The sequence below is a fragment of the Corapipo altera genome, unplaced genomic scaffold (genome assembly GCF_003945725.1).
Source record: "Corapipo altera isolate COAL_440 unplaced genomic scaffold, ASM394572v1 62, whole genome shotgun sequence".
NCBI classification, from domain to species: Eukaryota; Metazoa; Chordata; class Aves; order Passeriformes; family Pipridae; genus Corapipo; species Corapipo altera.
Window position 1 is genome coordinate 6,898,855 of NW_020884894.1, and position 25,008 is coordinate 6,923,862.

General features: G+C 41.8%; 1 protein-coding gene across 1 annotated transcript; it reads left to right on the forward strand.

Annotated features, from left to right (window-relative positions):
- The first annotated feature begins 2,044 nt into the window (after positions 1–2,044).
- Positions 2,045–20,246, forward strand: MLYCD (malonyl-CoA decarboxylase). The gene is made up of 5 exons (XM_027646909.1): positions 2,045–2,522; positions 7,993–8,105; positions 9,091–9,247; positions 9,742–9,891; positions 18,867–20,246. Exons 1-5 carry the CDS (start codon positions 2,112–2,114, stop codon positions 19,398–19,400), a joined length of 1,365 nt encoding a protein of 454 aa, XP_027502710.1. The 5' UTR covers positions 2,045–2,111; the 3' UTR covers positions 19,401–20,246.
- The last annotated feature ends 4,762 nt before the right edge of the window (positions 20,247–25,008 follow it).

Consider the following 25,008-nt stretch of genomic DNA (forward strand, 5'->3'; position numbering starts at 1 on the left):
AAAAGGTCAATTTCTAGCTATCCTTTATTGAAAAACACCAAGTCTGACAATCTCTTGTTAAGAAGCATTGCTAAAAGATGTTTTATTTTGTTTTTCCAATGGAAAAAGTTGTACTTGGCTAATGGATCCCTAGTTAAAACTGCAACGTTTCCATCTATAAGCAGTGCATATACAAATATCATCATGGTTTTTGGTGACAGTTCTTATGTCTTCCTCTGTCTCTGAAGACACTGGGAATCTGACATAGACAGAAGCTCTCCTTTACAGCCCATTTCCTGAAGAGGTGAAGCAGGAGGACTAATCAGCCAACTTTGAAGGCTTTCATTTTGGCTGAAAATGAAGTTATAAAGTGGTTAATGGAATTTCTGGAACTTAATTCATTGCCTGTGTGATTCAAATATTTTTTTTTAATTCTTTTTCATATATTGTAATGTTTCTCAGTCATGTTTTCTCTCTGTTAATGGTATGTTATCTTACGTTATGACCCTCAGTTCCCCAGGGCTATCTGCTCACATAGCTTTTTTTCCCCCCTCATTTTCCTCGGAAAGCTCTAACATATTGTTCTAAAATTTGCAATTAGGTAGTGCTCTGTTTTTGTCTTTTCATTGATAGAAAGGGCCCAATTCCCTCCTCAATTCTTACTTCAAATGGTGAGAATCCTGAATTCCCTGTGCTTCTGAAGGACAACTGGTGCTCAATTCCGATCTCACTGACATCAATCTGACCTATGTGTTTTGCTTGGTTTAATGGGTACATAACAATAGCAATGACAGAGCACAGGAGATGTCAAAAGGAGGTAAACACACCTTTGGAAGGCTGAACTGGGAGTACAATGTGGATGTTTAGCTTCATTCATGAATAGTCCTGACACACTTTGGAGGACTTTGGGCTCATGAGAAGTTTTTTGCCACGGGGCCCAAAGTGCACATTTGCTTTCAGGACTGTGACCTCAAATTACACAACCAAATTTGTGTGGTTTCCTGCAGTTGTTTCAGAGCAAACAGCTCTCAGCAGGGTTGGCCTGGGCTCACTGGGGCTGTGCAGTGGCTCCTGTACCCCAGTGCCGGCCACTGGGACAGCCGGGAGGATTCCAGGAGCCAGGACCTCCAAAGGCCATGGGGGTGTTGTTCACAAAACTTGGTTCATTACTCAGATTGCAGTAAGCCAATAAGTTACACGAGAGAGACATTGGTTATTTATTTCAGACTTACAGAAGCCCGGTGCTCTGTGGTATTCCACAAATCCAACACATCCACCAGACTTTTCACACCATTATACGCAGAAATGCAGAGTTAGTAACTTTCCAAGTACAACCCCTCTAATTAGGATTGATTAGTAATTTACACACAGGTTAAGTAACCCAAGTTAAATTCTACACATGCTCAGGGGAAGGGAAAGGCTTAGTGGTTCAGGGGCTGCAGCGGCAGTGCCGGGTCGAGGGTTGGACTGGATGATCTTAGAGGTCTCTTCCAACCTTGATGAGTCACAGAATCACAGAATCATTTAGGCTGGAAAAGAACTCTGAGATCATCGAGTCCAACCTGCGAGGGATCACCACCTTGTCAACTAAACCATGGCACTGAGTGCCTTGTCCAGTCTTTCCTTGAACACCTCCAGGAACAGTGACTCCACCACCTGCCTGGGCAGCCTAATGCTCAATCATCCCTTGCGTGAAGAAATTCCTCCTAATGTCCAACCTGAACCTCCCCCGGTTCTCTGTGTTCTCTGTGATTAGACTATGCTCACTATGACTCTCCTTCTAACTTGAACTCTGAGGGAAGGGGCGAAGCAGAGGAGGCCCGAGCGCTGAGGACGCTCCGGTGCCGCCCCGGGGCGGGGCCGCGCGGTGACCCCTGTGCCCACACTCAACATGGCGGCCGACACACCTCCAGCCCCGCCACACTATCCTCGCTTTCCATTGGCGAGGCGGGCTGTCAGTCTCCGATTCCACCCAATCAGCGCGCGCAGCGCTGCCCCGTGGGCGGTGCCTCGGCCGGTGCCGGTGTGTGGCCGGGAGAGGGATGAGCCGCCTGTGCCCGCGCCTGGGCCCGCGCCCGCTGCTCTGGGCAGCGCGGGGCGCGCGGCGCCTCTCGGCCGCGGCCGCCCCGGGCATGGAGGAGCTGCTGCGCCGCTCGGTGCCGCCGCTGCCGCCCTACGAGACCAAGGAGAAGGCGCCGCCGCCCGCGGAGCTGCGCGGCGCGGAGTTCGTGCAGTTCTACCGCGCGCTGCCGCCCGGGCCGCCCCGCGCAGAGCTCCTCACCCGCCTGGCCCAAGACTTCGGCGTGGAGCACGGGCGGGTGGCCGAGGCCGCCGGGAAGGTGCTGCAGGCCCGGGAGCAGCGCAGAGAGCCCGGGGCGCTGCTTCAGGCCGAGGACCGGCTGCGGTACTACCTGAACCCCCAGTACCGCGGGCTCTTCCAGCACCTGGGCCGCCTGGAGGGCGGGCTGCGCTTCCTCGTGGAGCTCCGGGGCGACCTGGTGGAGGGGCTGGCGAGCAAGGAGGTGGATGGGCCTCATGTCAAGGTGAGGGCAGAGATGGGGGTGGGTGGCTCTGAAGGGAGTCGGCGGGGATGTGGTTTGGGGCTTCCTGCTCCTGGAGCCACGTTGGGATGGAAAGTGTGCCGTGAAGCCGATTCGGTGTTGGGGTGTCCATGGGCCCCTCAGTTCAGGAGGGACGTTCAGGGGCTGCAGTGGGCCCGGGAGCTGGGGGAAGGGTCTGGAGGGCAGGTCCTGGGAGGAGCAGCTGAGGGAACTGGGGGAGCTCATCCTGGAGAAAAGAAGGCTCAGGGGGGACCTTCCCGCTCTCTGCAACTCCCTGACAGGAGGATGGAGCCAGGTGGGGGTCGGGCTCTGCTCCCAGCGAATAAGGGACAGAATGAGAGGAAACAACCTCCAGCTGTGCCACGGGAGGTTTAAGTTGGACACCAGGAAGAATTTCTTCACAGAAAGGGTTAAGCATTGGAAGGGGCTGCCCAGGGAGGTGGTGGAGTCCCCACCCCTGGAGGTGTTTAGGGAAGGACTGGCCGTGGCACTCGGTGCTCTGGTCTAGTTGACAAGGTGGGGATCGGTCCCAGGTTGGACTCGACGATCCCAGAGCTCTTTTCCAACCTAATTGATTCTGTGGTGGGACACGAGTGAACCCCATCCCACAGCCATGGCACCAGCGAGAGCTGCCTGTGCTGACACTCAGGAAGGGAGTGGCCCGTGGGGTGAAGCAATGGGTTTGCTTTCCAGGGTGGCAGTGGGAGGCTGCTGTGGGCAGTGCCACGCTGATGCAGTGCAGCTCGTATTGGGGCTGCCAAGCTGTGCCAGGAGCTCCCTTGGTCGTGGCCTCACTCCTTAGTCTGTTCCAGGGCCACAAGTGACACAGCACCTTGTCGTGCTAATGGTGAGGAATATCAGCAGGAGAAAGGAATTGCCATGATTTGACTCAAGAGTGGGAAGGCAGAGGTGAAGTGAAACATCCCCAGTGGTTCCATGGTGCAGTGAGGTGACATGGATGTGGAGGAGGGACTGCTGTAGGACATGACAGTGGCAGGAGCTGACAGGACTTCCTGGGAGGCAATGAAGAGAGACAGCAAGTCAGTCAGATGCAGTGACCATTAGTTATTTGCCAATATTCAGATCCAAATTAGGCTTGACAAGAAAATTATATTCTTGATGTCAGTTCTGTCAATGAACCATGGTCATCACATAAGCAAAGCAACAACAGCTTTGGTAACATTCCACATCCAGTTGGATCATCTTAAGTAAAACCAGACTGAGTTTGCAAAATTAGCAGGGTAAAAACATGTAAAACAGCTGAATGTACATGTGTCAGATAACACAAAACATGCTAAAGACATTTGAAAGTAGGAAAACATTGTCTGCAAAGCTAAAGCATCAATAAAAGGCTGTCAGGGGTGTTCTGTCTTCTCAAAATATTTTCTTAAATGTTTGGGTTCATCAGATGACTGGCCTCAGTTCTGTATTTCTGTTCTTGTAGTCAGTTTTGTGCTTGTTGATCAGTTTTATTTTTCAGATGCGATGTAGTCTAAAAACAAGAGTTGATGATAATCAGCACGTAAGTCAGGGAAGATGAACCTGGAGCTGGTTTGCATTGGGTTGGTTTGTGACCATATTGACTGTAAGGATTTTCTCTGGTTCTTTTCAGCCTGGAGTTTCACTTAGGTCATTCTCATCTTTTTCCACATCAACCCAAGACCCAGAACTCTGTGCTGTTCCCATGTTCCTGCTAGTGTGTCTGGGAAAGGTGTTACCTGTTGCTTCTGAAATAAGTGTCTTGCTCAGCCTTTAAAATCTATTTGCTTCTATTGCAAGTAAGTGACAGAATAACTACGAGCACCCAAGGGAGCAAAAAACCCCCAGAAGGTGTTGATTGACAACTGGTTTGTGAAGAAGGGGTGTGAGGACACAAATACTTCATTTGGTCCCTGAAAGCCATAGGTGTGAGACACTATTACCTGTTTGAGACTGTGTGTCAAGAGCAGAGAAAACTGTATGGCAGAATATTCAGGCTCTAAATTTGGGGGTGGGATTGTAAATTTTTCTTTTTTCTTTTTTTTTTTTCATTAAACATTCTTTAACATTCTTTTTCTTTTTTTTCTTTCTTTTTTAATACAGAATTTCAGTCTTGAGTAAAGAACCTTTCTAGTGATGCAATATATATTTTAGGTTCTTGCAGTGGACAATTTCTTTGCTGGTTTCTCTGCCTGCAGGATAGAGACAAAAAAGCTATTAGGAAGCTCCAAAACTTGGGATGGATGATAACTCATCAGGAGTCACTGTATTATTGTTATATGTGATCAGTTCTTACTTGCTTGAGTTTCTAAAGGTATTACTTGAAACCAAGGAGATGCAAATTAACTTCTGATTGTTTCTCCACTGGTTTCACTGTTCCTAAATCGTTAACAAAATGGAAAAGCTGAGTTATAAGCAATTGAAAAGAATGCTGTCTGCCTTACTGGAAGAATTCCTTAGATCTTAAAATAAACCCTGAACAATGCACTGGAAATCCTTAAAATGATGAGTTGTGCAAAGAGAAGGAATGTGCTGCATGTAAGTTTTAGTTTATATATAAGTTGGTTATTAGAGGGCAGAATCATCACCCAGAGCAAGAGAAAAATTGTGGGCATCCAGTGACAGGTTGTTCTGATGTAGTGAATGTCCCATGTGGATTGGGAAAGATGAGGAATGTCTTGACACAGGTGTCTTGATAAAATCAAAAATTTAGTGGTAAACTGTATTTTTGAAACTGTACAGCCCTTTTTCCAAAGAGTCCACCAAAAATTCATACAGGACATACGAGGAGAAAGTTCTCTGTAATCTGTCCCAGAGATGGATTTTCTTATCTGTTAAATATATGAATCAATTATTACCATCACAAGCCTTGTGGATAACGTTAGGAGGGCCATTTAAAAAAAAAGGTGCTGCCACATCGTACACTCTTTAAAAAGTTAAATTGCAGTGAAGCTGGGCCTGATTCTTTTTCGTGATGCTGTTTGAATTTTTGTCCTCATTCTCTTATGTTCTTTTCATGTGTCCTGTTCTTTCCTTCCACCCCAGGACAGGCTGGTTTTCCACTGTCCTCATAAACAAGTTGAATTTCTGATCAGCCCTTGCAATGCACGGAGCGAAATTTGCTGCAAATCTGTTTCCTGAGTGTAATTCTTTTATTGTTCAGAACCCTCTCACCTGCAAGGCTTTAGTTTTTCTGTTGCCAGCATTTTCCTCCTGAGATGTTTTTATATTTCCCTTACTTACTCATATTTCAGCACCTGAAATATGACTCTGGTGAAAAATTCACAACATTATTATTTCAGGTAGCAAATCATTCAACGATTGCTTTTAAAATATTTTTCATCTTTCCATATGATTTAGAAAAAGTCAGTGGAAAGTTCAAGCTTCTGGTAAAAAGATAATGAAAAAGAGAGCATTTTTGTCAAATTGATTTATAAATACACCTGCTTCCATAATTAAGCAGTAGCTGGAGTGTATCTGTAATCTTGGTCTGGTGTTGGTCTACTGGAAAAAAAAGAAATACCAGCATTATTAAAAGTTTTTCTATTAAAAAAATGTTTGGTATTTGCCTCTCTAAAGTCCTGTGTAGCCATTTCATTAGTGTAGATTTGATTGAAATTCTAACAGACATAAAAACTCGTGTGCAACAAGAATTTTACAACTTCTGCATGTTTGTATCTGCTCTGATGAGGAAATGTGGACATAAAATTAAATGGATCTTCCTGATGCTGGAGGAAAATTACAGAATGCATTATATGACCTGCTGGGATTTTGGTTTTGCCCAAACTGTCTAAAATATTTCTTAGTCCTTAGTTTTCATTTTACATTTTGAAAGACCTATTAAAACAAGGATTGCCCATTGCTGTGTTGTAAATATGAAATATTTTTCTATTGCCTCAGCAGCTATCAACACAGAAACCACTTGGACTGTTAGAAATGGGTGGATGAAACATTTCTATTTTGTGTTTGTTCAAGAGATTACAGTAAAATGTATGCTATATGCAGGTGATTAAGTCACTTGAAAATGCTTGTGCATCCTTTACTCATTGGCTAAATGAGCAGAAATAGGGGGAAAAAGGAAATAATGACTTTAATATTTTTTTTAGCAATAAGACATGAAATAATATAGAACACAAGAGCCAGGGGAGCTTTCAGCACTACCATTATCAGTGCAGTAATTACTATTAGCAATAAAAAAGCAGCAAACAATCCCCTTTAATTCATGTCTAACTATCGAATCCTGGCTTTCTGATGGGATATTTTTCAGAATCTCACCAGGGATATTCTCTATGTATATTTTGAAGTTAACAAAACAAACAAAAAACCCCAACCAAATCCTCCCACCACCAAAGACACCTTAGAACACTTGGCCATGTCAGAGTAGATCTGTAGGTCCCAAATGAAACATATCACAAGTAAAAATTTGACTCATCTGAGGGCTTTTTTATTTAGTACTTTGGGAGGGAAATTGAAATAATTCCCTCATCAGAGAGGCAGTTTTTCTTACTAAAAAAAATTAATTGAAGGTTTTCATCAGAGTTCTCCCATTTGTTGCCCAATAAATAGGGACTTGTTGGGAAGATTAAAAAGCCTGTAATTTGCTGTCTTGTAGCAAGAACACAGAATGAGAAAAAATAATCACAGTTTATTATACTTGGCTAATATAAATTGAAGTATAACTGGTAATTTGAAATACTAATCTGAGTATGTCTTGTTGCTCGGATTTAAAATTGGGATGCTGAATAACAAATATGTGATTTCTTTTCAATGAAGTATTGGAGATGTAATTTTTATGACTAGAAAGGCCTCTGAAATGAAAATAAGAATTTACTTACCACTAACTTTACAAAATAAGGGAATGTACCACTAAGTCTACAAGATAAGAGATGCAAAATTGGGACTGTCCTTGTTGGAGTAAAACCTTTTGGACATGTGTATATTGTGATATTAAACACAACTCAGACTTTTTCTTAGATGGCTGAGCTAAACACAGTTTTGGATAGTATAAATTTTTTATGTCTTTCTGCCCCAAGAAATTTGGTTAACATAGAATCATGGAATTTCAGAATGGTTTGGGTTGGAAAGGACCTGAAAATTCATCTCCCTCCACCCCCTGCCATGGGCAGGGACACCTTCCACTAGCCCAGGTTGCTCCAAGCCCTGTCCAACCTGGCCTTGGACACTTCCAGGGATGGGGCAGCCACAGCTTCTCTGGGCAACCTGTGCCAGGGCCTCACTGCCCTTATAGTAAAGAATTTTTTCCTAATATCCAATCTAAACCTGCCTAAGCCCTTCCTTTTCTCCTGTTGCTCCAGTCCTGGGTGAGGAAAGCTGAACTGGTTAATCTTCTCAAACAGAAGCATTAGTTTCCTTCAACTTCCCAGGGGTGTAGTTTGAATCAATCAAGGTTATCTTCACTCACATTCCTGTGTTCTGCCTTGCTTATTTAATTCCAGCTTTCTTCTGCTTGCAGGAAATGAGTGGAGTTCTGAAGAACATGCTGTCAGAGTGGTTCTGCACAGGATTCCTGAACTTGGAAAGGGTCACTTGGCAATCCCCTTGTGAAATACTCCAGAAAATTAGTGAGTAAGTGCTAAAGGTTGGAAAGACTGGTTTATGAAGAGGTGATGAAATGCTTGGGACTGCACAGATCCACTGTTTTCGAGACTCTGCTTTTCAATACTGAACCACAGGCAAAGTATAACAATGGAATATTTTCATTTAACACTCTGTAGAGCACACATTTAACAACTGAATTAAATAACAGTAAAGGGGATCATTTGTCCCATAATTTGATCCTTTCGTTCACACACTTCCCTTGTAGACTACTGTGTTTTTTTCCAGCTTTCCCAGTTACTCTTTACACATTTTCCTACAAACCCAGATCCTTGCAGCACTGCCTTTGCTGCCACAGATGCTGCAGCTGCAGCTGCTGCTGCTTCCATGGGCCCCTGTCTCTCTTCAGTCTGCACCAGCAGCACATTTAAATCTCGTGCAGCCCAAGAGCATTTTTTACTTCTAATCCAGTGATGTTCCCCTTCCTGGCTGGACCTGGTGAGGTGCATGGGATCACCTGTGACCTATGTGTGAAGAGAGAACCTTGGGTTTTATGTAATGTGCTCTAAAACATTTATTTCTGAATTGCTGTCAAAGCTGTGATGAAATGGCAAATGATTGAACTCAAGTTATGTTGTTGAGCCTCTTTGTTATATAAAAAGCTTGAAGAAAACTGAATCTCTGAAGAGTTCTGACAGTATGTGACTTTAATGTTGAGGAGGCAAAGAAAAGAGATCTTGTATACCAGCTAAAGGTTCCAAATAAAAATAATGAGTAAGAATTAATCTTCAAGGGAATTTGGAAAACACACTAAAGAGTGAGTGTGCAATCTGCCTTCACAATCCACTTTGTCAGTTTGCTGATGAATTTTACTTTACTCACAGCCTGATTCTCCTTTTTTGATTGGAGAGTTTCGTCCCTGACATCAGTGGGAAAAATGAGGAGCTTGTAGGGTCGGCAGCTGACCTCTACTTTGAAAAAATGATAATAATTGTACTTTTCTTTTCTCCTTGAGTTCTGAAGCTGTGCATCCTGTCAGGAATTGGGTTGATATGAAGCGTCGAGTCGGGGCCTATAGGAGATGTTACTTTTTTTCCCACTGTGCAATCCCAGGGGAACCATTGATAGTCCTGCATGTGGCTCTGACCAGTGACATCTCCAACAACATCCAGGTACAGGCACTGCTGCATTTAGTACACAGCAAAGTGCTCAAATTGAAATGTGCTTCTTTTAAAATTCCTTATAATTTGTGAATATTTGGGTTTGCTTCATCTTTTTAAGAGATGAGAGAATTGTAAAAATTACAGGGATAATCTGTATATGTAGCTGTATTATGTAAGTTGACATTTAGAGGGGTTGCTCAAGTGGGAGAAGAATGAGAAAAAATAAGAAATATATAAGAAAATGGAGCAAATGAGATTAAAACTCCAAAGTGGTTGCAATTATTTCTGAAAATTTTAAACCATGTTATTTGCAGCATTTACTAATGGATAAACAGCTCTTTTTTCTTCTTTTTCATTAGATTCTTATTGTTTCTCACAGGGGGTAATGAATAAAAGGGTGGGGAAAAGTGTTAATACATTTAAAAGTTAAAAAGAAAGGTTTCCTCCCCATAATGATGATGATAACTATTAATAACTTTTCTTTTAAATTGTAATTTTCCCAGGCCATAGTGAAAGAAGTGCCTCCTTTAGAAACAGAAGATACAGAGAAAATCTCAACAGCCATTTTCTACTCCATCAGTCTGACTCAGCAGGGGCTGCAGGGGGTGGAACTCGGGACCTACCTCATCAAGAAGGTGGTCAAGGAGCTGCAGGTGGGTTGATGGGGGGTCCTTGAGGTGCTGTTTGCCCACTGTGCTGCCCTCACCTTCCTGAGTTTCCAGTTCCTGTCCCTGCTCAAGGCCAGGAGCTGCTGGGTTTTCCCAGGTCAGCCTTGGAAGATGTGCAAGGACTTGGAAGAACATGTTCTGCTCTTGGTTAATGTCTGCCCTGTGTGGGTTCTGTTCCACAGCTGGCACATCCTGTGTGAGTTCCTGTGTTTGCCTCCTCACATGTAGGTTACCTAAAGTCTTCTTTTAGGAAGAAATTCTTTGCAGAGAGGGTTATCAGGCATTGGAACGGCCTACCCAGAGAGGTGGTGGATTCACCATCCCTAGAGGTTTTTAAAAAGAGATTGGACGTGGCCCTTAGTGCCATGATATAGTAATTGGAGTTGGATCAGGGGTTGGACTTGATGATCTTGGAGGTCTTTTCCAACCCAATCTATTCTATGATTCTATGATTCTATGATAAAGTCAAATGAGTCCATTTCTGTCAAAAGTAACTTGGATACAGCTGGATTTTGCACTGTTGACTATGTTAGGATTCACTGTTGCCTCTCAGTTGAGAGGGTGGTCCCTGCAAACAGATTCCTTCCAGGCCCCTGATCAACATTTTCTCTCTTCAATGTACCTGACAATGCCTTTTTCAAAATCTTACACCTGCTCCAGTAACAAATATACTTCCTGTACATTAATTTGTTCATTTTTTTGTTTGTTATGCTGATTTGCCTCTGGTTATTTATGCAGTTTGCATGCTTGCCTTGAATATCTTTATTTAGGAAAATAAAAAGATTTTTTTTTGCCCAGGCATTTCTTGCAATATAGTTAAGAGAATGTCTTGATAGTCCAAGAATCAGTTGCTTTATACAAGTCAGATCTATGAATTTAATATCATTACATGCCCCAGGAATATTGTTAATAGTTTTAGTACTTCTTGTAGAGCCTTCTTCCAAGCAACTTGAGAAAGGAATGAAAATTCATGTATAGAATGGTGTGGAAGAGACAGTCATATTTCTGCATTGAATACATAATTTTATTTAATACTCTTTACTACTTAAATTATTAACAGACCTACCCCTTAACGATCACTTTTTGTGTTCATATTTATTCTTCCACATCTAGATTAGTAATGATGTTTGGAAAACTGTCTGTGATGTAGAACTTAGGTGCTGCTTACAAAAACAACTTAAAGGTGGATGCTCCAAATTTCTACTGCTACAAAATGATTGATTAGTTAACTGCTGAATCATAGCTGGCTGCCCTGAAGTTTTTTATTTTATTTTATTTTTAATGGCTATTTTGGCTGAATTCTGTTGCTTCTTGCATTTGGAATGGCTTTTAGATTAATTGTGGAAAGCACAGTAGTCCAGGTATAATTAGGCCGTGCCATCTGTCTGATCTTGACTGAGGGGAAATTGGAATAAATCCATGCAGTTATCTGCTTTCAGATCTGGAAAATAATTTCTGCATAATTGAGTTGCTCTCATAAAATAACCCTATTGCCATCAGATCTGTCCATCACTAATTGCTTGCAACACTTGCAAAGTTGTGAGTTATAAAGGCAAACAGACACAACATGCTGAGATAACCTAATGCAAGTTCTGAAATTTGGTGTGTCCAACAGAAGAGTGTGTTTCTTATTTATACTTAGGACAAAGTTTCTGCATTTCAGTGGTGTAAAATCCAGCCTCTCTTCGTCAAACACACAATGAAGAGGAAACAGTTTGGCTGAGATGCCTTTAAATACATTCTAATCATAAATTAATGCCTCAAGGTCATATAACTTTACATTGAAAACTGAGTGCTTTCCATACAATGCCAAAGATGGAGATATCCCTCCCTAGTTACATTCCATACCCTGCTTTAAGGTGTCATGAAAAATGTGTTGTTAGTAAGGTGTTATGTGGCAAATTGAACATGGGCTTAGTTGACTATGAAGTGCTGGCCAGACTTGAACAGCTTGTTTCCATGTAGTCTGTACCTATATAATAAAGGTACAACAACTTCTGTCTCTTGCTTTTACCCCATTCCTTTTTTGGGTACCACTGTAGGGCTAAAGAAAATACAAAGGATAATCCAGGAGTGTTTATCCATGATGGACATGGTTCTCTAATAGTTTTTCTTCCACTCTTTGATGATAATATTTTTTTCTTGTCTCTTCTTGCCACTCCATGTTTTCTCCCTCTTTATTCCAAAGCATTGCTCTTGAATTCTGCAAGAACCATTTTCCATTACATATTTTACATCTGTGCAGTGACCCTAAATCACTGTACTGTTGTTTCAGAATTATTTGATGCACACCTATAACTCCTCCTTGCTGAGCTTTAGCTTTAAATGTTGTGCCTTCCATCTCAGTGGATTTCTCCCCTCAGAGGAGACAAACCCTGTGTATTTACAGTTTCCAAATGCTTTCCCTGTGAAATTTCTACAAAGTGAAGGCCAAAGGTAGAGAATATGATGAGTAATATTCTTGGCAGCCTGTTTTACCTGTCTCCCAAAACTCTGGAAGTCCTACTTCAGTGGATTAATTGCACACATGTGCTCTCTTTCTCTCTGGTCAGGTGGAAGCAGAGGACTTTCCAAGGTTGTCTGTATTTTCAGACTGGACATAATTCTTTGGAGCAGTGTTACAGTGGCTTTAAAAGGGACAAATGGTGTGGCAGGAGTGCTGAGTTGACTTGGTGGTAGCAGCTGAAACAATACAGCCTCAGCAAAAAAGTCCTGGGTCAAAAATTGCATCTCATTAAGCAACCTTCCAGCAGCCTTTGCAAAAATAGATGGGTGAGGTCTCTGATAGGAAGAGGATTTTTTATGTAACCTTTTCATGGCTTTGCAATAAACAAATCTCTTTTTAAAGTGTTGCTAAATCACCGAGTGTTCCAGGTTACAGAAGTTGAGACTGTCTTTAATTTAACTGGTAATAAAATGCTTTGGGAAGAGGAGACCATTTGAAGGGGTTGAGGATTTTGTTTCCCACTGTGTTTGAGTTGCTGATGATTAATACACTTTTATAACTTGCCAGTTGAGTTGACTTTTGTGGACATCTGTTTGATCTGCAGAATTCTATTGGATTCATTTTTTCCCAAGGCTTTGCAAACTCTTATAATTTCTTTTATTCTCTAGTAAAAGTCCTTTATCTGACTTTGCCTCAACGTAACCTGCTCTGACACTTCTAAATCCCATTGTAACCTCAAAACTGAGATCTCAGCTGTCATTCTTCTTAAGGAAAACTCCAGATTGGACTAGTCATGAATGTGTATCATTAGATCAGAAAAAGACATGCACAAGTTAGAAATGTGTTAACAACCACTCTGCTTCCCCCACTGAAGCCTTCATTTGACAAGAATGTTAAAAAACTGTACTGAAACATTGATATAACAGGTATCTAAACTACAGAATTATGTCTGTGAAGTCAGTTAGCACCCTGTTCCTTAAAATCTGATTAATGGACAATAAAAATAGAGCTTAATTTTTTAGAAATCTTCTTACTAATTTCCCTGAGATGGTCACATACTCAGCTAAACATGAACAGGTGTAGGGCAGCACTTCTCACCTTCAGAGAACGTCACCTGCTGGTTCCCTTGTGAAAGTATTCCTTACAAATGGGTTTTTATTAGGATTGTTGGGAAAACTGCAGCAATGGAGGCTCTGGGGAGGATTTCAACCCCCAGTGTTGAGCACTGCTGTGTACAGGTTAAATGCCCCTGCTTTTGGGTCTCTCATTAATTTAAGCAGATGGAGGATGGATGAATTTGAAATGGGTCCTCACTTTTTTCTCTTTAAATGTGCACAGTTTGCAGTTTGAATCCTTAATCTCTACCTAGACATGATGATTTGGAATTTGCCACAGGTGTTGCTATATATGTTTGTGGAAAGGGGAGGGATATACTGGAAATCAGAGCAGGACCTGAGGGATGTAGCTGGTGTCTCATACAAAGGGCATCCTGGGAGAAAGTGGGCTGATCTCAGGAGCAGATTGTTCTTTTTTTGGTAGTTTTTTTACAAAAGTTTGCTACACAGGTGATATAGAAGGGTTTTATATACAGGCTTCTGTTGTTATCTGAGCATATCCCGTTTGTGTTTTTTTGGGATGAATTCATTACTCCACTGATACCACTTTGGCCCCAGTTCTCCCTGTACAAACCTGAGAATCGGCTGTGTAGGCATTCTGTGTGTGCTCCCTTGGTTATATTAATGTATATAAAGCAGGGAGCAGACAACAAAAGTAATCTCTGGTGTTTCTAAAATTCAAGCTTGTGTGGTTCCCAGAAACGAATTGGATTTTGAAACTATTTCAGACGACTACAAGAAAACAAACAAACCGACCCCAAACTGGGTGCTGGAAGAGGAGCAGGCAGATTGTTTCTAGCAGGCTGAGAGGTGCTGGTGAAGGTGGAGACAATTAGATTGCTCATTAGGCAGACATTTAATTCAGAATGTGTTTATAGCCACTCTAAACGCTCTGGAGCTCTGCAGAAGGTACATCATGGCAATTCAATCTGCAGATGACAGGCACAGATAACTGTGGTGAAGCCTTTGAGAAAACTGCTTAAGATTTTATAGCCTGTGGCATTTGGGGGAGAAAACTGATAGCTGCTGTGTGACTCAATAGAATGCTTAACAATTGGTGGCAGATTTTAGCTTTCTGCTTGGGCTGTTGATAATTGCTACCTTAATTTGATCTAGGTGACCTGGGGAGATCATAATTTCCAAAACAGGCTTTGCTTTCATTGATGAAAAATGTGACCTTGGACTACAGCTTTCAGAGTGCAAGACAGTTTCAGATGAGATATGGATAACAGGAGAAATCTGTGCTGTTCTGCAATGGAACAAAAGCCTAGAAAAAAAAGACAATCAAACATAGAAATCTACCCCAAACCAAAATTAGCAGCTGTTACTTAATGGTGTGTGGGTTTCTGACAGGAAAGTAAACATTAATGGATTTCCACAATAGCCTTAGAAATTAGCACATCAATTTAGCAACAACATAAATGTGCACACTCGGCTGCATTTATTTATTTTTCCCCAAGAAATGTCCGCCCCAGATAAGCTCCTGAACTCAAGCATTTATCAGATAGGTGGTACTTTGTACTGTAGCTTCAAAATGGGGTCACTTTCCCATGTCTTACCTGTCCTAAGAAGTACAAAAATGTGCACAATTTCCCAATTTGTATTTATTAATAAAGGAGGAGCTACTGTCTTCCTGTTAAATATTTTGGGTTGTCTTACTGAACATGTCACTCCTTAAAGGGATGATGAACAAAGAGGAGTCAACACCAGCAGGATTCAATGTCAGTTATTGAATTAGGAACTTTGCAGTGGTTATTATTAACACACAGATATGGGAAGAAATCATTCCTTCTCACTTTTGTCACTGTGGGTGGTGCTCGGGTGCCCTCTGGGCTTTGCAAGCTGGGAGATGAGATTGGGATTGTTGCTTTATGGGAGCCATGGACAAAGCTCAACACCTGTGTGGAAAACTCAGTTTGTGAGCTCTGCTCAGTGGCAAAATAGTATTTTCAAGCACTGCTTTCTTAGCAGAGAGATTGTAGAAGAGATCCAGACTTTGTGCTAAGCAACCTTTTCTCTTGGTCCAATCAGTTTTTCCTTTGGCCTGAAAGAAGAATTTCTGCTTCTTGAATTTCAGCATTACCTTCCTTCTTCCCCTCTCAGGTTTTAACCCTAAATATCTGTGAAGAAATCATGAAAGAGACCTAAGCAGTGTGTTCTCAAAGGCACTATCTTTTATAGGATAAGTGATATAGTCAGGAAAAAAAGGCAAACCTTTAAGGAGTGTAATCCTATCTTTGGGTCAAAAAGAAGCACATTCTGTATTCCTTGAATCCTTGCCTAGAGGAAATAGCCTCTAACAATTTTTTCTTCTTCTCTGTGGTTTTTTTTCCCCCCTTTTTCATCCCCACTGCACAACAGTAACATCTGTAGTCCCTCCTGCAGCAAATGGAGGATTTGTCACGATAGGTCATTAATTTGAAAACTTACCCATTTATTCCTCTGTCTTGTGCTCTCTGTATTACGAACTGAAGAGGAACTTTAAGGCACCAAAAAAATGAAGAGGAGTGAACCCCCATTTTGAAGGCCAGTCTCTTTGAGGGGAGCTGGCTGCTGCTTCAGGATGGGACATGAAAAGGGCACTTCTCCTTATAGATGATGGGTTTGTGTTTCTGTGCCCTGAGGTTCCTCTGCAGGTCCATCACATCTGAGGCGGTCGCTGAGATCTCATCCATCATTACTGTGTGGACAGGCAGGAGGATCCTGGGTCACTGAATCTTCAGAAGGGAGTTGTGACCTCCCTTCTGGGCAGAAATTCTTCCAGCTGACATGCAGGAGGTCACATTATGGGGTGACACAGTGTCTCAGCAGCTCAGCTGTGTCCAGTCCCAGCAGAGTCAGCACAGCTCAGCCCTCAGGGTGCTGATGAGGCAGTGAAGGTGATGCTGCTCCTCACTGACTTGAAAGCCCTCTGCTCTTTCTCCAGGAACAAACACCTTCAAGTTTAGAAGTGGCCTTCAAAAACTTGCTTCTGTGCCATATTTCTTCTTCCTCTTTCTCCAGGAGATCCATGGTTTTGTGTAGCTGTGTTGAGTCAAGGAAGGTGTAGCTGAGAAAAGGGGGTCCATGGGCAGAGCTCTCCTCTGCAGGGCTAATGAAAATCCTGCTGCTTGAAAGAAAAGTGCACTCCAGAGGTGATGATTAGGTGTGCTTCTTGATTAAGAAACACAAGGAGGTGAACGAAAGGTGACCAGAGGAAGATGTAGTGAGTGCATTTGGTTCTGTATTAAAATTTTATAAAGTTACTTTGAATTGATTTGTGGATAAACAGTGTTTATATCCATGGGGAAGTATTTAGCACAAGGCTCAGAAGGAAAATATGTTTGAAGTCTGTGGAGTTGCTTTATTCTGTTCTTATTTTTTCCCTTTTTCTGCCTCCAGATATATTTTTTTTAATTTACTGTATCATTGCTCTTTTTCAAAAGCAAAGGGAGAATTTTTTCTGAAGAGTCTAAACTGTCTACTCTAAGAAACATTCTTTTAATTAAAACATACTTTCTGTATCTGTGCCTCTAGTATCCACAGTCTACAGTAAGAGCACAACCCTAATAAACTCATTTTTTTATAACTGTTGTATTCCTTAAAATTGTAGGAAGATGTGTAAGAGATGTCTGTAAATGAACTTTTTTTTTATTTTATGAAATACACATGCAAGGAAACCCGATAGTTGTATTTCACAGATCATGTTAAGGGCATCAGCTTCAGAATTACTCTTAAAAGTAAAATACCATCATGTCCTTTAGTGGAAACTTGAAAAAAGTTCCTGCTTTCCTAGTTTCTACTGCTTTCCTGGTATTGCACTCCCTGACTGTGGAAGCTGTAGCACTTGTGACTGTTGATACAGTCCCGATCTCCTGGGTGCTCTGATTTGTTCAATAAGATACAGAAATCAGTGTTTTTAGGAAATAATTTGCTTTTTTTCTTTACTTGGATTTTTGAGGAGATAAAATGGAGTGTTTGTTTGTAACTTGGTCTGCTTTTCTTGTTCCTGCCTGCTCCCAAAAGAGGGATTCTTCAGCTTACATGTCTATATAACAATCAGAGCTTCAGCTCAGGGAAAAGATATTGTGAATACCAGCTATGGAAGTTGTTAGGAAAGGTGCTTGTCTCCAGCCTGAGGTGAGCCAGGCCAGCATTCCCTGGCTCCTGCATCCTCCTGGAGCAGAATTCCCTGGCTCTGCATCCTCCTGGAGCAGAGAGCAGGTGGCAGCCGTGTGAGCACAGGGTACCTGAGGATGCCACGGTGCAGGAGCAGCTCAGACAACCTGTCCCTGCCAGAGCCATTAACGTGCTGAGGAGGCACCATCTGAGCCCTGATGGCTTTTTAATGCTTACCTCAGTAATCCTCAAAGCACAAAAAGTGCAATTTGTAGTCATTTAAAGACAATTTTCTGTTGACATTAAGATGCCTCTGTAATGCAGATGAATGTCTTGGTTCTCACCACTTCCTCCTGTATGAGCAGTAATTAAACCAACACTGTGGTGGTTTCAGTTCAGCTCTGTCTTCCCTCTGTTCCTTTGCACCCCACTCCTTTAGAAGGGTTGATTAATGTAATTTTTATTAATTCCAAGTGCTGATGTAATTTTTTGTTAATTCCAAGTGTTCCGAGTGACAGGATATTCTTCATGTTGATGTGCCCCAAAACTGACACACAGCTCTCCTTATGAATGTTTTGCTTCCTGTTACATAGTTACAGGTTTTAATTGCATAGTTTATAGGTTTTAATCATAAATTAGGAGGGGTACAGCAGAAGTTTCTCTTTGTTAAAACAAGAGCTGTGTGAATGTTTTTTTGTTACTGCAAGTATGTATCTCTTATCTTGCTATTTTTAAAGACTATCATGAAAAGTAGCTACCTTGTATAAAGAACTTAATTCAAAATTTTAGGAAATGCTTCTTTTCATAAAAATCTAAAAATAGTACCTCCCCTCATTTTACAGAAGACTGAAGTAGTAAACTGCCCTTGATTTAAAAAAAAGAGTTACATATAAAAAATAAATGGCATTTAAAAGGTTCTAAAAACTTGTGGGTTTGTTTTAAAAAAAATATTCCTCAGAATAACTTCTTTATGGCCTGTGATTCTATTTGTTTATTTCTGCCTATAAAATGATACCACAGCTCAGGGTTGGTAAGTACTGTATAAGTACTTTTATATAGATTGGGTGTGAGGACTGTAATTCAGTCAGTGTTAAAGTTTTCTTTGTGCTCTTGAGTGTTTTCTAGTCACTAACCTGATATTGGCAGGGTGATTTTTATTCTCTTTCTTGTGTCTGTGTGGATCAGTTCCTTGTCAGAATCCCTGTTTTTCCCTTGACTGGAAGCTGTTTTTTCACTCAAGCTTCCCTGTGTCAGTCATGACAAAACTCATGATTTTTTTTTTTCTCTCCTTTCATCTGCAGAAAGAACTTCCTCAGATAAAAGTTTTTTCTACTCTCTCACCTATCCCAGGATTCACTAAATGGCTTGTTGGCCTCCTCTCCCCTCAAACAAAAGAACAGGGAAGAAATGAACTTTTTACAGAGTCTGAATGGCAAGAAATCTCTGCGATCACGGGAGACTCCTCCACTGAGACACTGAAGAAACTCTTAAACAACAACGAGTGGGTGAGATCAGATAAATTAGTTGAGGTGCTGAATCCCCCACTGATGAGACTCTGTGCCTGGTACTTGTATGGAGAGAAACACAGGGGTTATGCCCTTAATCCAGTGGCAAACTTCCATCTCCAGAACGGCTCCGTGCTGTGGCGGATAAACTGGATGGGGGACACGAGCCCTCGGGGCATTGGGGCTTCCTGTGGCATGATGGTCAACTACAGGTATTTCCTGGAGGACACAGCCAGCAACAGTGCAGCTTACCTGGGCACCAAACACATCAAAGCCTCGGAGCAGGTGCTTGCCTTGGTGTCCCAATTCCAGCAAAACAGCAAACTTTAATTAAAAATTCTGAAAGCTAAGAATGAGTGTTCCTCACCTATAAAGAGCTGTAAGAATCTGCAGTGCCTGTATTTAAATGAGAATGTGTTGTAAAGGAAATTTGCCCAGCGCACTGCATATCTGGATGGTCAGTTGTCTTGCTTCTGTGGCCATATATTCAAAATCTGACTGGCTCTGCAAGTTCCAGACATCTGTTTATGTGCAGCTGGGTTGGAGGTGTGTAGTAAAGGGTGAGTAAAATTCTCTTAATCAGTTACAACTCAGCAGTAATTACATGGACAATACTTGAGCCAGCTATTATTCTGTTGGTAATAAACCTGTATAAACTGTCCTGTAGGGAGCTGCACTTTGTCATAATGCTGCTGTAGATTGTTCAGTACACAAGTACCTGAAAAGGACTGAATGAAGGTAAATTGTTATTCAAAAAGCTTAATCTACAGTTTTATTTCTATAATATCTATCTTTTTCACCCTTAAAAAAGTCTCATGTAAAACCTTTTTAGGTATTTTCTTTTTTTCAAACGCACTAAAAATCTCACTGAATCCTTACTTTGCTGAAGCATGGAAAAGCCTTGCATTAATGTTCAAAACCCAGGATCACTCAATGCAGCAGGTATGTTGTGTTGTATTTCCATTTTCTGGCTGCTAAAATATGCTGAGCAATAAGGAAGTGTTTGTTCAAACAGGAGAGGAGAACAAGAGAGACTGATACTTGGGAATCAACTGAGAAGTTTCTAAATATGTATGTTATACTTTGGCTCTGATAATGTTTTAAGTTAACAAAGAGCTTTTTTAATAAAGGGGTAGGTGTGACTTGTAAATCAATAAAACATACTTTCTCAATAAATCATGTCTGGTTGTATTTCAACATCTCCCTTCACTTAGTGGCTCTTCTTGATAACAGTTTCACCACAGCAGAAGGCCCATTTTGAAAGAATTTCATGCTGGTTTGTAATATCTGATTTATTCTGGTCCAATTCCAGTCCTGTTTTCAAGAAAAGAATTACACAGAGGATTTAAAAGTAGTGGAGTGTTTGCTCGTGTGTGAAAACAGAAGTGAAGAAAGCTGTAAGTGTCCAGTTTTCTCCTGGAATGAAGTTAGTTAATTGGAGACACTATTTTCATAGTCATTGTTAGAAACAAATTCCATCCTCCACACTGGTAACTTGGAGGATACAGCCTGCAGGTTGCAGGGATTTCTGTTCATGGTGGATTTTTAACAGCAGTAGTTAAAGGACAAGAATATATTCACTGCCTGCATTCCCTTGAGAGCAGAGGCAGCATCTGGCCATCAGTGGCAGGGATGTCACATTAGCAGTGACAACTCTCTATGCCATGTAGCCTTCAGTGTGTTTTTAAGAATGGTTCAAAAGTCAGTATCTTTCTTGTACAACAGAGTTAGTTTATTGATTTTTATAGGATTAAAAGAAATACCAAAGAAGTATCATCCTCTGGTAAACAAGATGTGTCCGGTTGCCAAAGCCACTAAAGTTGAGTTCCTCTTGAACTGTGGTGGTGGTGGAGTAAATATAAGTTGGTCTTGGTTTGGGTTTTTTGCACCTTCTCTGGATATCTTGCTGAATGTGCATTAGGGAACACTTTGTTTGTGAAGGGAACTAAGGATTAAACACTCAAACCCACTGGGAACTTTTAGTCAGAGACTTTGAACAGGCAACTCCAACCTGGCCAACCTGAGGCAGTAACTTGAGAGTGACTGTCAGTTTTTCCTCTTGCATCAGGAGTTATGGTAAGTTTTCTACACAACAACATGTAAGTAGAGTCTGTTTAGTGCTTCATATGGAAGTCTGGACTTTACCCTCAAGAAATGCTGGAAGGTGAGCACAAATATTGAACAATTGCATGTCCTGAGGAGAGTTCAGATTAGAAAATAGACAGGGCAGAGTCAAATGTGTGTAATGGTTTGGATTAATTAGGGCATCTTCTCCTGGTATTTTTGTTTATTATTGCATGAAGAACCTGGTTGCCACTTCTATTGCAAACCCCCCATTTTTAAGGCATTGTTAGAATTCTGTTTAAGTTCCTTCTAAATTCGTGTGCAACCTTTAGTCCTGGAACATGAACATTAGGGAATATACTGTGTGTATGTGTGTGTATTTAGCACCTTGGTATGAAAAGCCTCCTAAAAAGTAGCTATTTACAGTTGAGAATGTCAGACCTGTATCAGAATATCACACCAAACTACTCCCACATCACTTTTCTCTGTGGTATATGCATTTTGCTAATCAGATTTTTTTAATGTGAAATAACATGGAGTTGGTACAGAAATTTTCACCACACAATCACTGCAGGACACTCCTCTTTTTCAGAGAATCAGAGGATGGCTTTGTTCTGCTTTTGGGTTTTCTAGAACTGCCTTAGAATTCAGGTTTCAAGGTGAAATTTAGCTGCTTATATAAACATGTACTAGCCTTTCTTGGCTGGGAGGAATAGAGAAAGACAACCCTCTCTCTTTGTTACGTGAAGCTCTTCAAGTTTGAGGAAACCTGGTCACTTACTTCAAGTGAAAGGGTTCTGAAAATGCAATGATTTTGAAGGATAGTTTTATTTTGAAGCAGGAGGAGCTCTGAGGGCAATTAAATGTGCATCCTCCTGGCCACAGTTCAAAAAGAGCCAACGCTTCTGCTCTGTTGCAGATGGAAATACAACATAATCCCATATTCTTAACAGCTGGACTCGAAGGATAATGAGTTTTTTCCACTTGGAGCCCCAGACAATTGTATGAGAATTGGTTCAGTGACATGAAGTGAATTTAGCTTATAAGGAAGAAAAAGCACAGCTGCTCATGCTTCATTAACACTTGAGTTGTTCCCCAACTGTTCCCCTCTGGCTCTGGGATCTGACACGGGCAGAAACCCAGCCCTGCCCTCAGCTTATGGGTGGCAGGCACAGCTCTTCTTTTTCTCCCAACCAATCTCAAAATCAGGAGGATTGCTGGCATTTGGCTATGGCAAAGCAGCCGTAGGAGTTTCTCTCCAGTTCAGACCTGCACCCTGTGGTTCCAGGACTGGTTGCTCAGCTGCTGACCCAGTGGTTTAGTTGGCAGGTCATGGGCAGGTCTGTCCCTGCTCCCTCACCTCATACATGTTCCACGTTCCTCTAGACCTTGAATTACCCAATCACTCCTGCTTTGCAATCAGTTTAATTTGCTGCTCTTCCCAGGAGCTATTCCAAGGGCTTGTGATGTGGAGCTGGCAAGGAGATGACAGACAAAGCATCTTCCTGGAGCTGTTCTGGATGGGTACATTTGTTACATGACATCTGGTCTCCATCAGAGCTCCAGCACCTGCAGAGTTGTTTCCTTTTCAACATTTGTTATGGTTTGGGTTATTGGTTGTGTTTTGCTCTCTGAGGTCAATTCATCTCTTATATTGATAAATTAGAGCAACCTGAGGCCAAAAATCCCTGCAGTGATTTCTGCACCAGAGTCACAGCACGGATTTAAGTGCAAACGGATCATTTGAAGATGAGGGTGGGACAGGCTGCTCATAAAAGCCATCAACTGATAAGTGCTATTATTTTCCTTTCATTGGCCATTGATTCTTAACTGTATAGCAGTGCTTGGGTTTTCCAACTTTCTACTAAAGAGTGATTTCAGCATGAAAGATGCTGAAGAGAAAAAAATAAATATTCGCCATCTGTACCACTTCCTGGGACAATAACTGTCACTGAGAGGATCAGGGAGTATCAAAGGGAGTCTTCACAGCTCAGAAAGAAGAGAGAAGTCCAGTTCCTTTTTCTCCCTCTCAGTGTGTGCCATTTGCAGTGCCATTTCTGAGGAGCAGGTACATGGTGTTACAGAGCACCTTCTGTTACTCTGTGCCCAGAAGGAAAAGGGGAGGCTGGTTTCAGACTCGCTCCTCAGTGAGCAGTGGGAGCTGCTGTGCTGGAAGGTGCAGCATATAAAAGCACCTCAGTTCCACAGCTGCATCCTGCTTTTGAAAGCAAATCAATAGAAATTATGTTACTTTGTCACTTAGGTTTGTTTATGATCAATTTAGGCCATTTCTCTTGTCACAGGAGTGGGGCCTCTGTTTGAGCACATTGTATGGAGTTGAGTAGGATTCGTGCTCTCCACGTGCCCTGGATGAGTAATGAGGAAATATTGCTTGACTGGGGGATATTCAGTTTATTTGCAGATGCTGAGCCATCACAAAGTCTTGTTAAAAGAAAGGAGTAAGTGCTACTTGAAGCAGAACAAATTTTCCATGTATATCACTGTAGTTTATTTTAGTTACTGACTGTCATAACCTACAAAACATGTCTCCAGTGGAAATTCCTCCTTGGGGAAATGGGGACAAAGATCTGTTAAACCAGATAGAGTAAGGTTAGAGTAATCTGATTCTTCACCCTCTAGATAAGGAAACACATAGGAAGGGAGAGATGAGGGTTTTGTGGTCGGCATGCCAGGAGCAGTTAATGTGCATTTAGAATTGTTTCCTTTAGAAAATAAAGAATAAACCATGACATTTATTGTCTGGGTTTTTACTGCTTCCAAAAGCATTTGACTTTTTCAAGAAATTTGAACCCAAACATTTCTCAAGCAAGGGTGTGACCCCTGGGGATGTTGTTCAGCACTGTTGAGGAGCTGTCCTCAAAAAAGACTCATAAATGCACCTAAAGGGAAGTACCATGTCATGAGCCTGTTCAGATGTGTTTCTGCATTTCCTCAACTTACAGTTTTATGATTGATGTTCTTCCACATGCAGCTGCCATAAATCTGCCATTAAGGCATCAACTACACAATCCACAGGTTATAGGGAAAGTTGAATTTTCTTGATGTGTCACTTCCAAGCTTGATGCTTACAGTTAAGGAATTAAGGACAGCATAAATGGGTTGGGTTTTTAGTCAGGCTTAGGTTTTGTTTTGTATTGAGGATACCCAGAATTGTTCAGAAAAAAAAAAAAAATCACTTGTTGCCACTTTATTTAGGAATGGAATGCACACTCATTGCTCTTGAAATAAATCTGTACCAGCGCTGATCAGTGTTTGGAGAATGCTGAGAGACAGCAAAATGTAATCTGACAGCTGGATAAATTATTAAACCTCATACTGGGATTGTGGCTGAAAGCCAGAGGACAGTTAAATGTGAGATTCTGTCCTCAGTCCCTGTTTTCATCGGGGGGGATTTGAGGCAGTGCCTGGGAGCTGTTCCCACCTGACAAGCCCTGCAGGAGAGGGCAGTTCACAAACTCATGTCCAAACCTGCTGAAGTTGTGACGGTTCAGTGGCTCATTGGATTTGCTACCAACCTACTCATTTAGCTGCTCCTCCTGGGAAGAGCTTGGGCCAGTTTCCTGAGGTTCCCTAATTCCCTCAGCAGGGCAGGGCTGGCAGAACAGCTCCTGGCATTTCAGCCAACTTTTCCCTTGTTATCCACAGGCGTGGAAGTCTGGTGGGAGCTCCAGAGGCTTGCTGGCTGTGCAGGCTGCTGAAAGAGCTCAGAAATTCCCTCTTAATCCCTGTTTGCTAAATGCTGGAATCTGCTGATTTTGTTCAAGTGCTGCCATTGTTGAAGTCAAGGGGAGATTTGTTTTCTTAAAAAGTGGGATTTGGGTTGTGTTGACTGTTTGGTCACAGTGACAAATGC

What these genes read in the sequence shown, in the direction of transcription:
- MLYCD (XM_027646909.1), top strand. Translation starts at nt 2,112, where the DNA reads ATGGAGGAGCTGCTGCGCCGCTCGGTGCCGCCGCTGCCGCCCTACGAG. An exon ending in TGGATGGGCCTCATGTCAAG is followed by an intron (nt 2,523 to 7,992) that starts GTGAGGGCAGAG and finishes TTCTGCTTGCAG; the next exon opens with GAAATGAGTGGAGTTCTGAA. An exon ending in AGGTGGTCAAGGAGCTGCAG is followed by an intron (nt 9,892 to 18,866) that starts GTGGGTTGATGG and finishes TTTCATCTGCAG; the next exon opens with AAAGAACTTCCTCAGATAAA.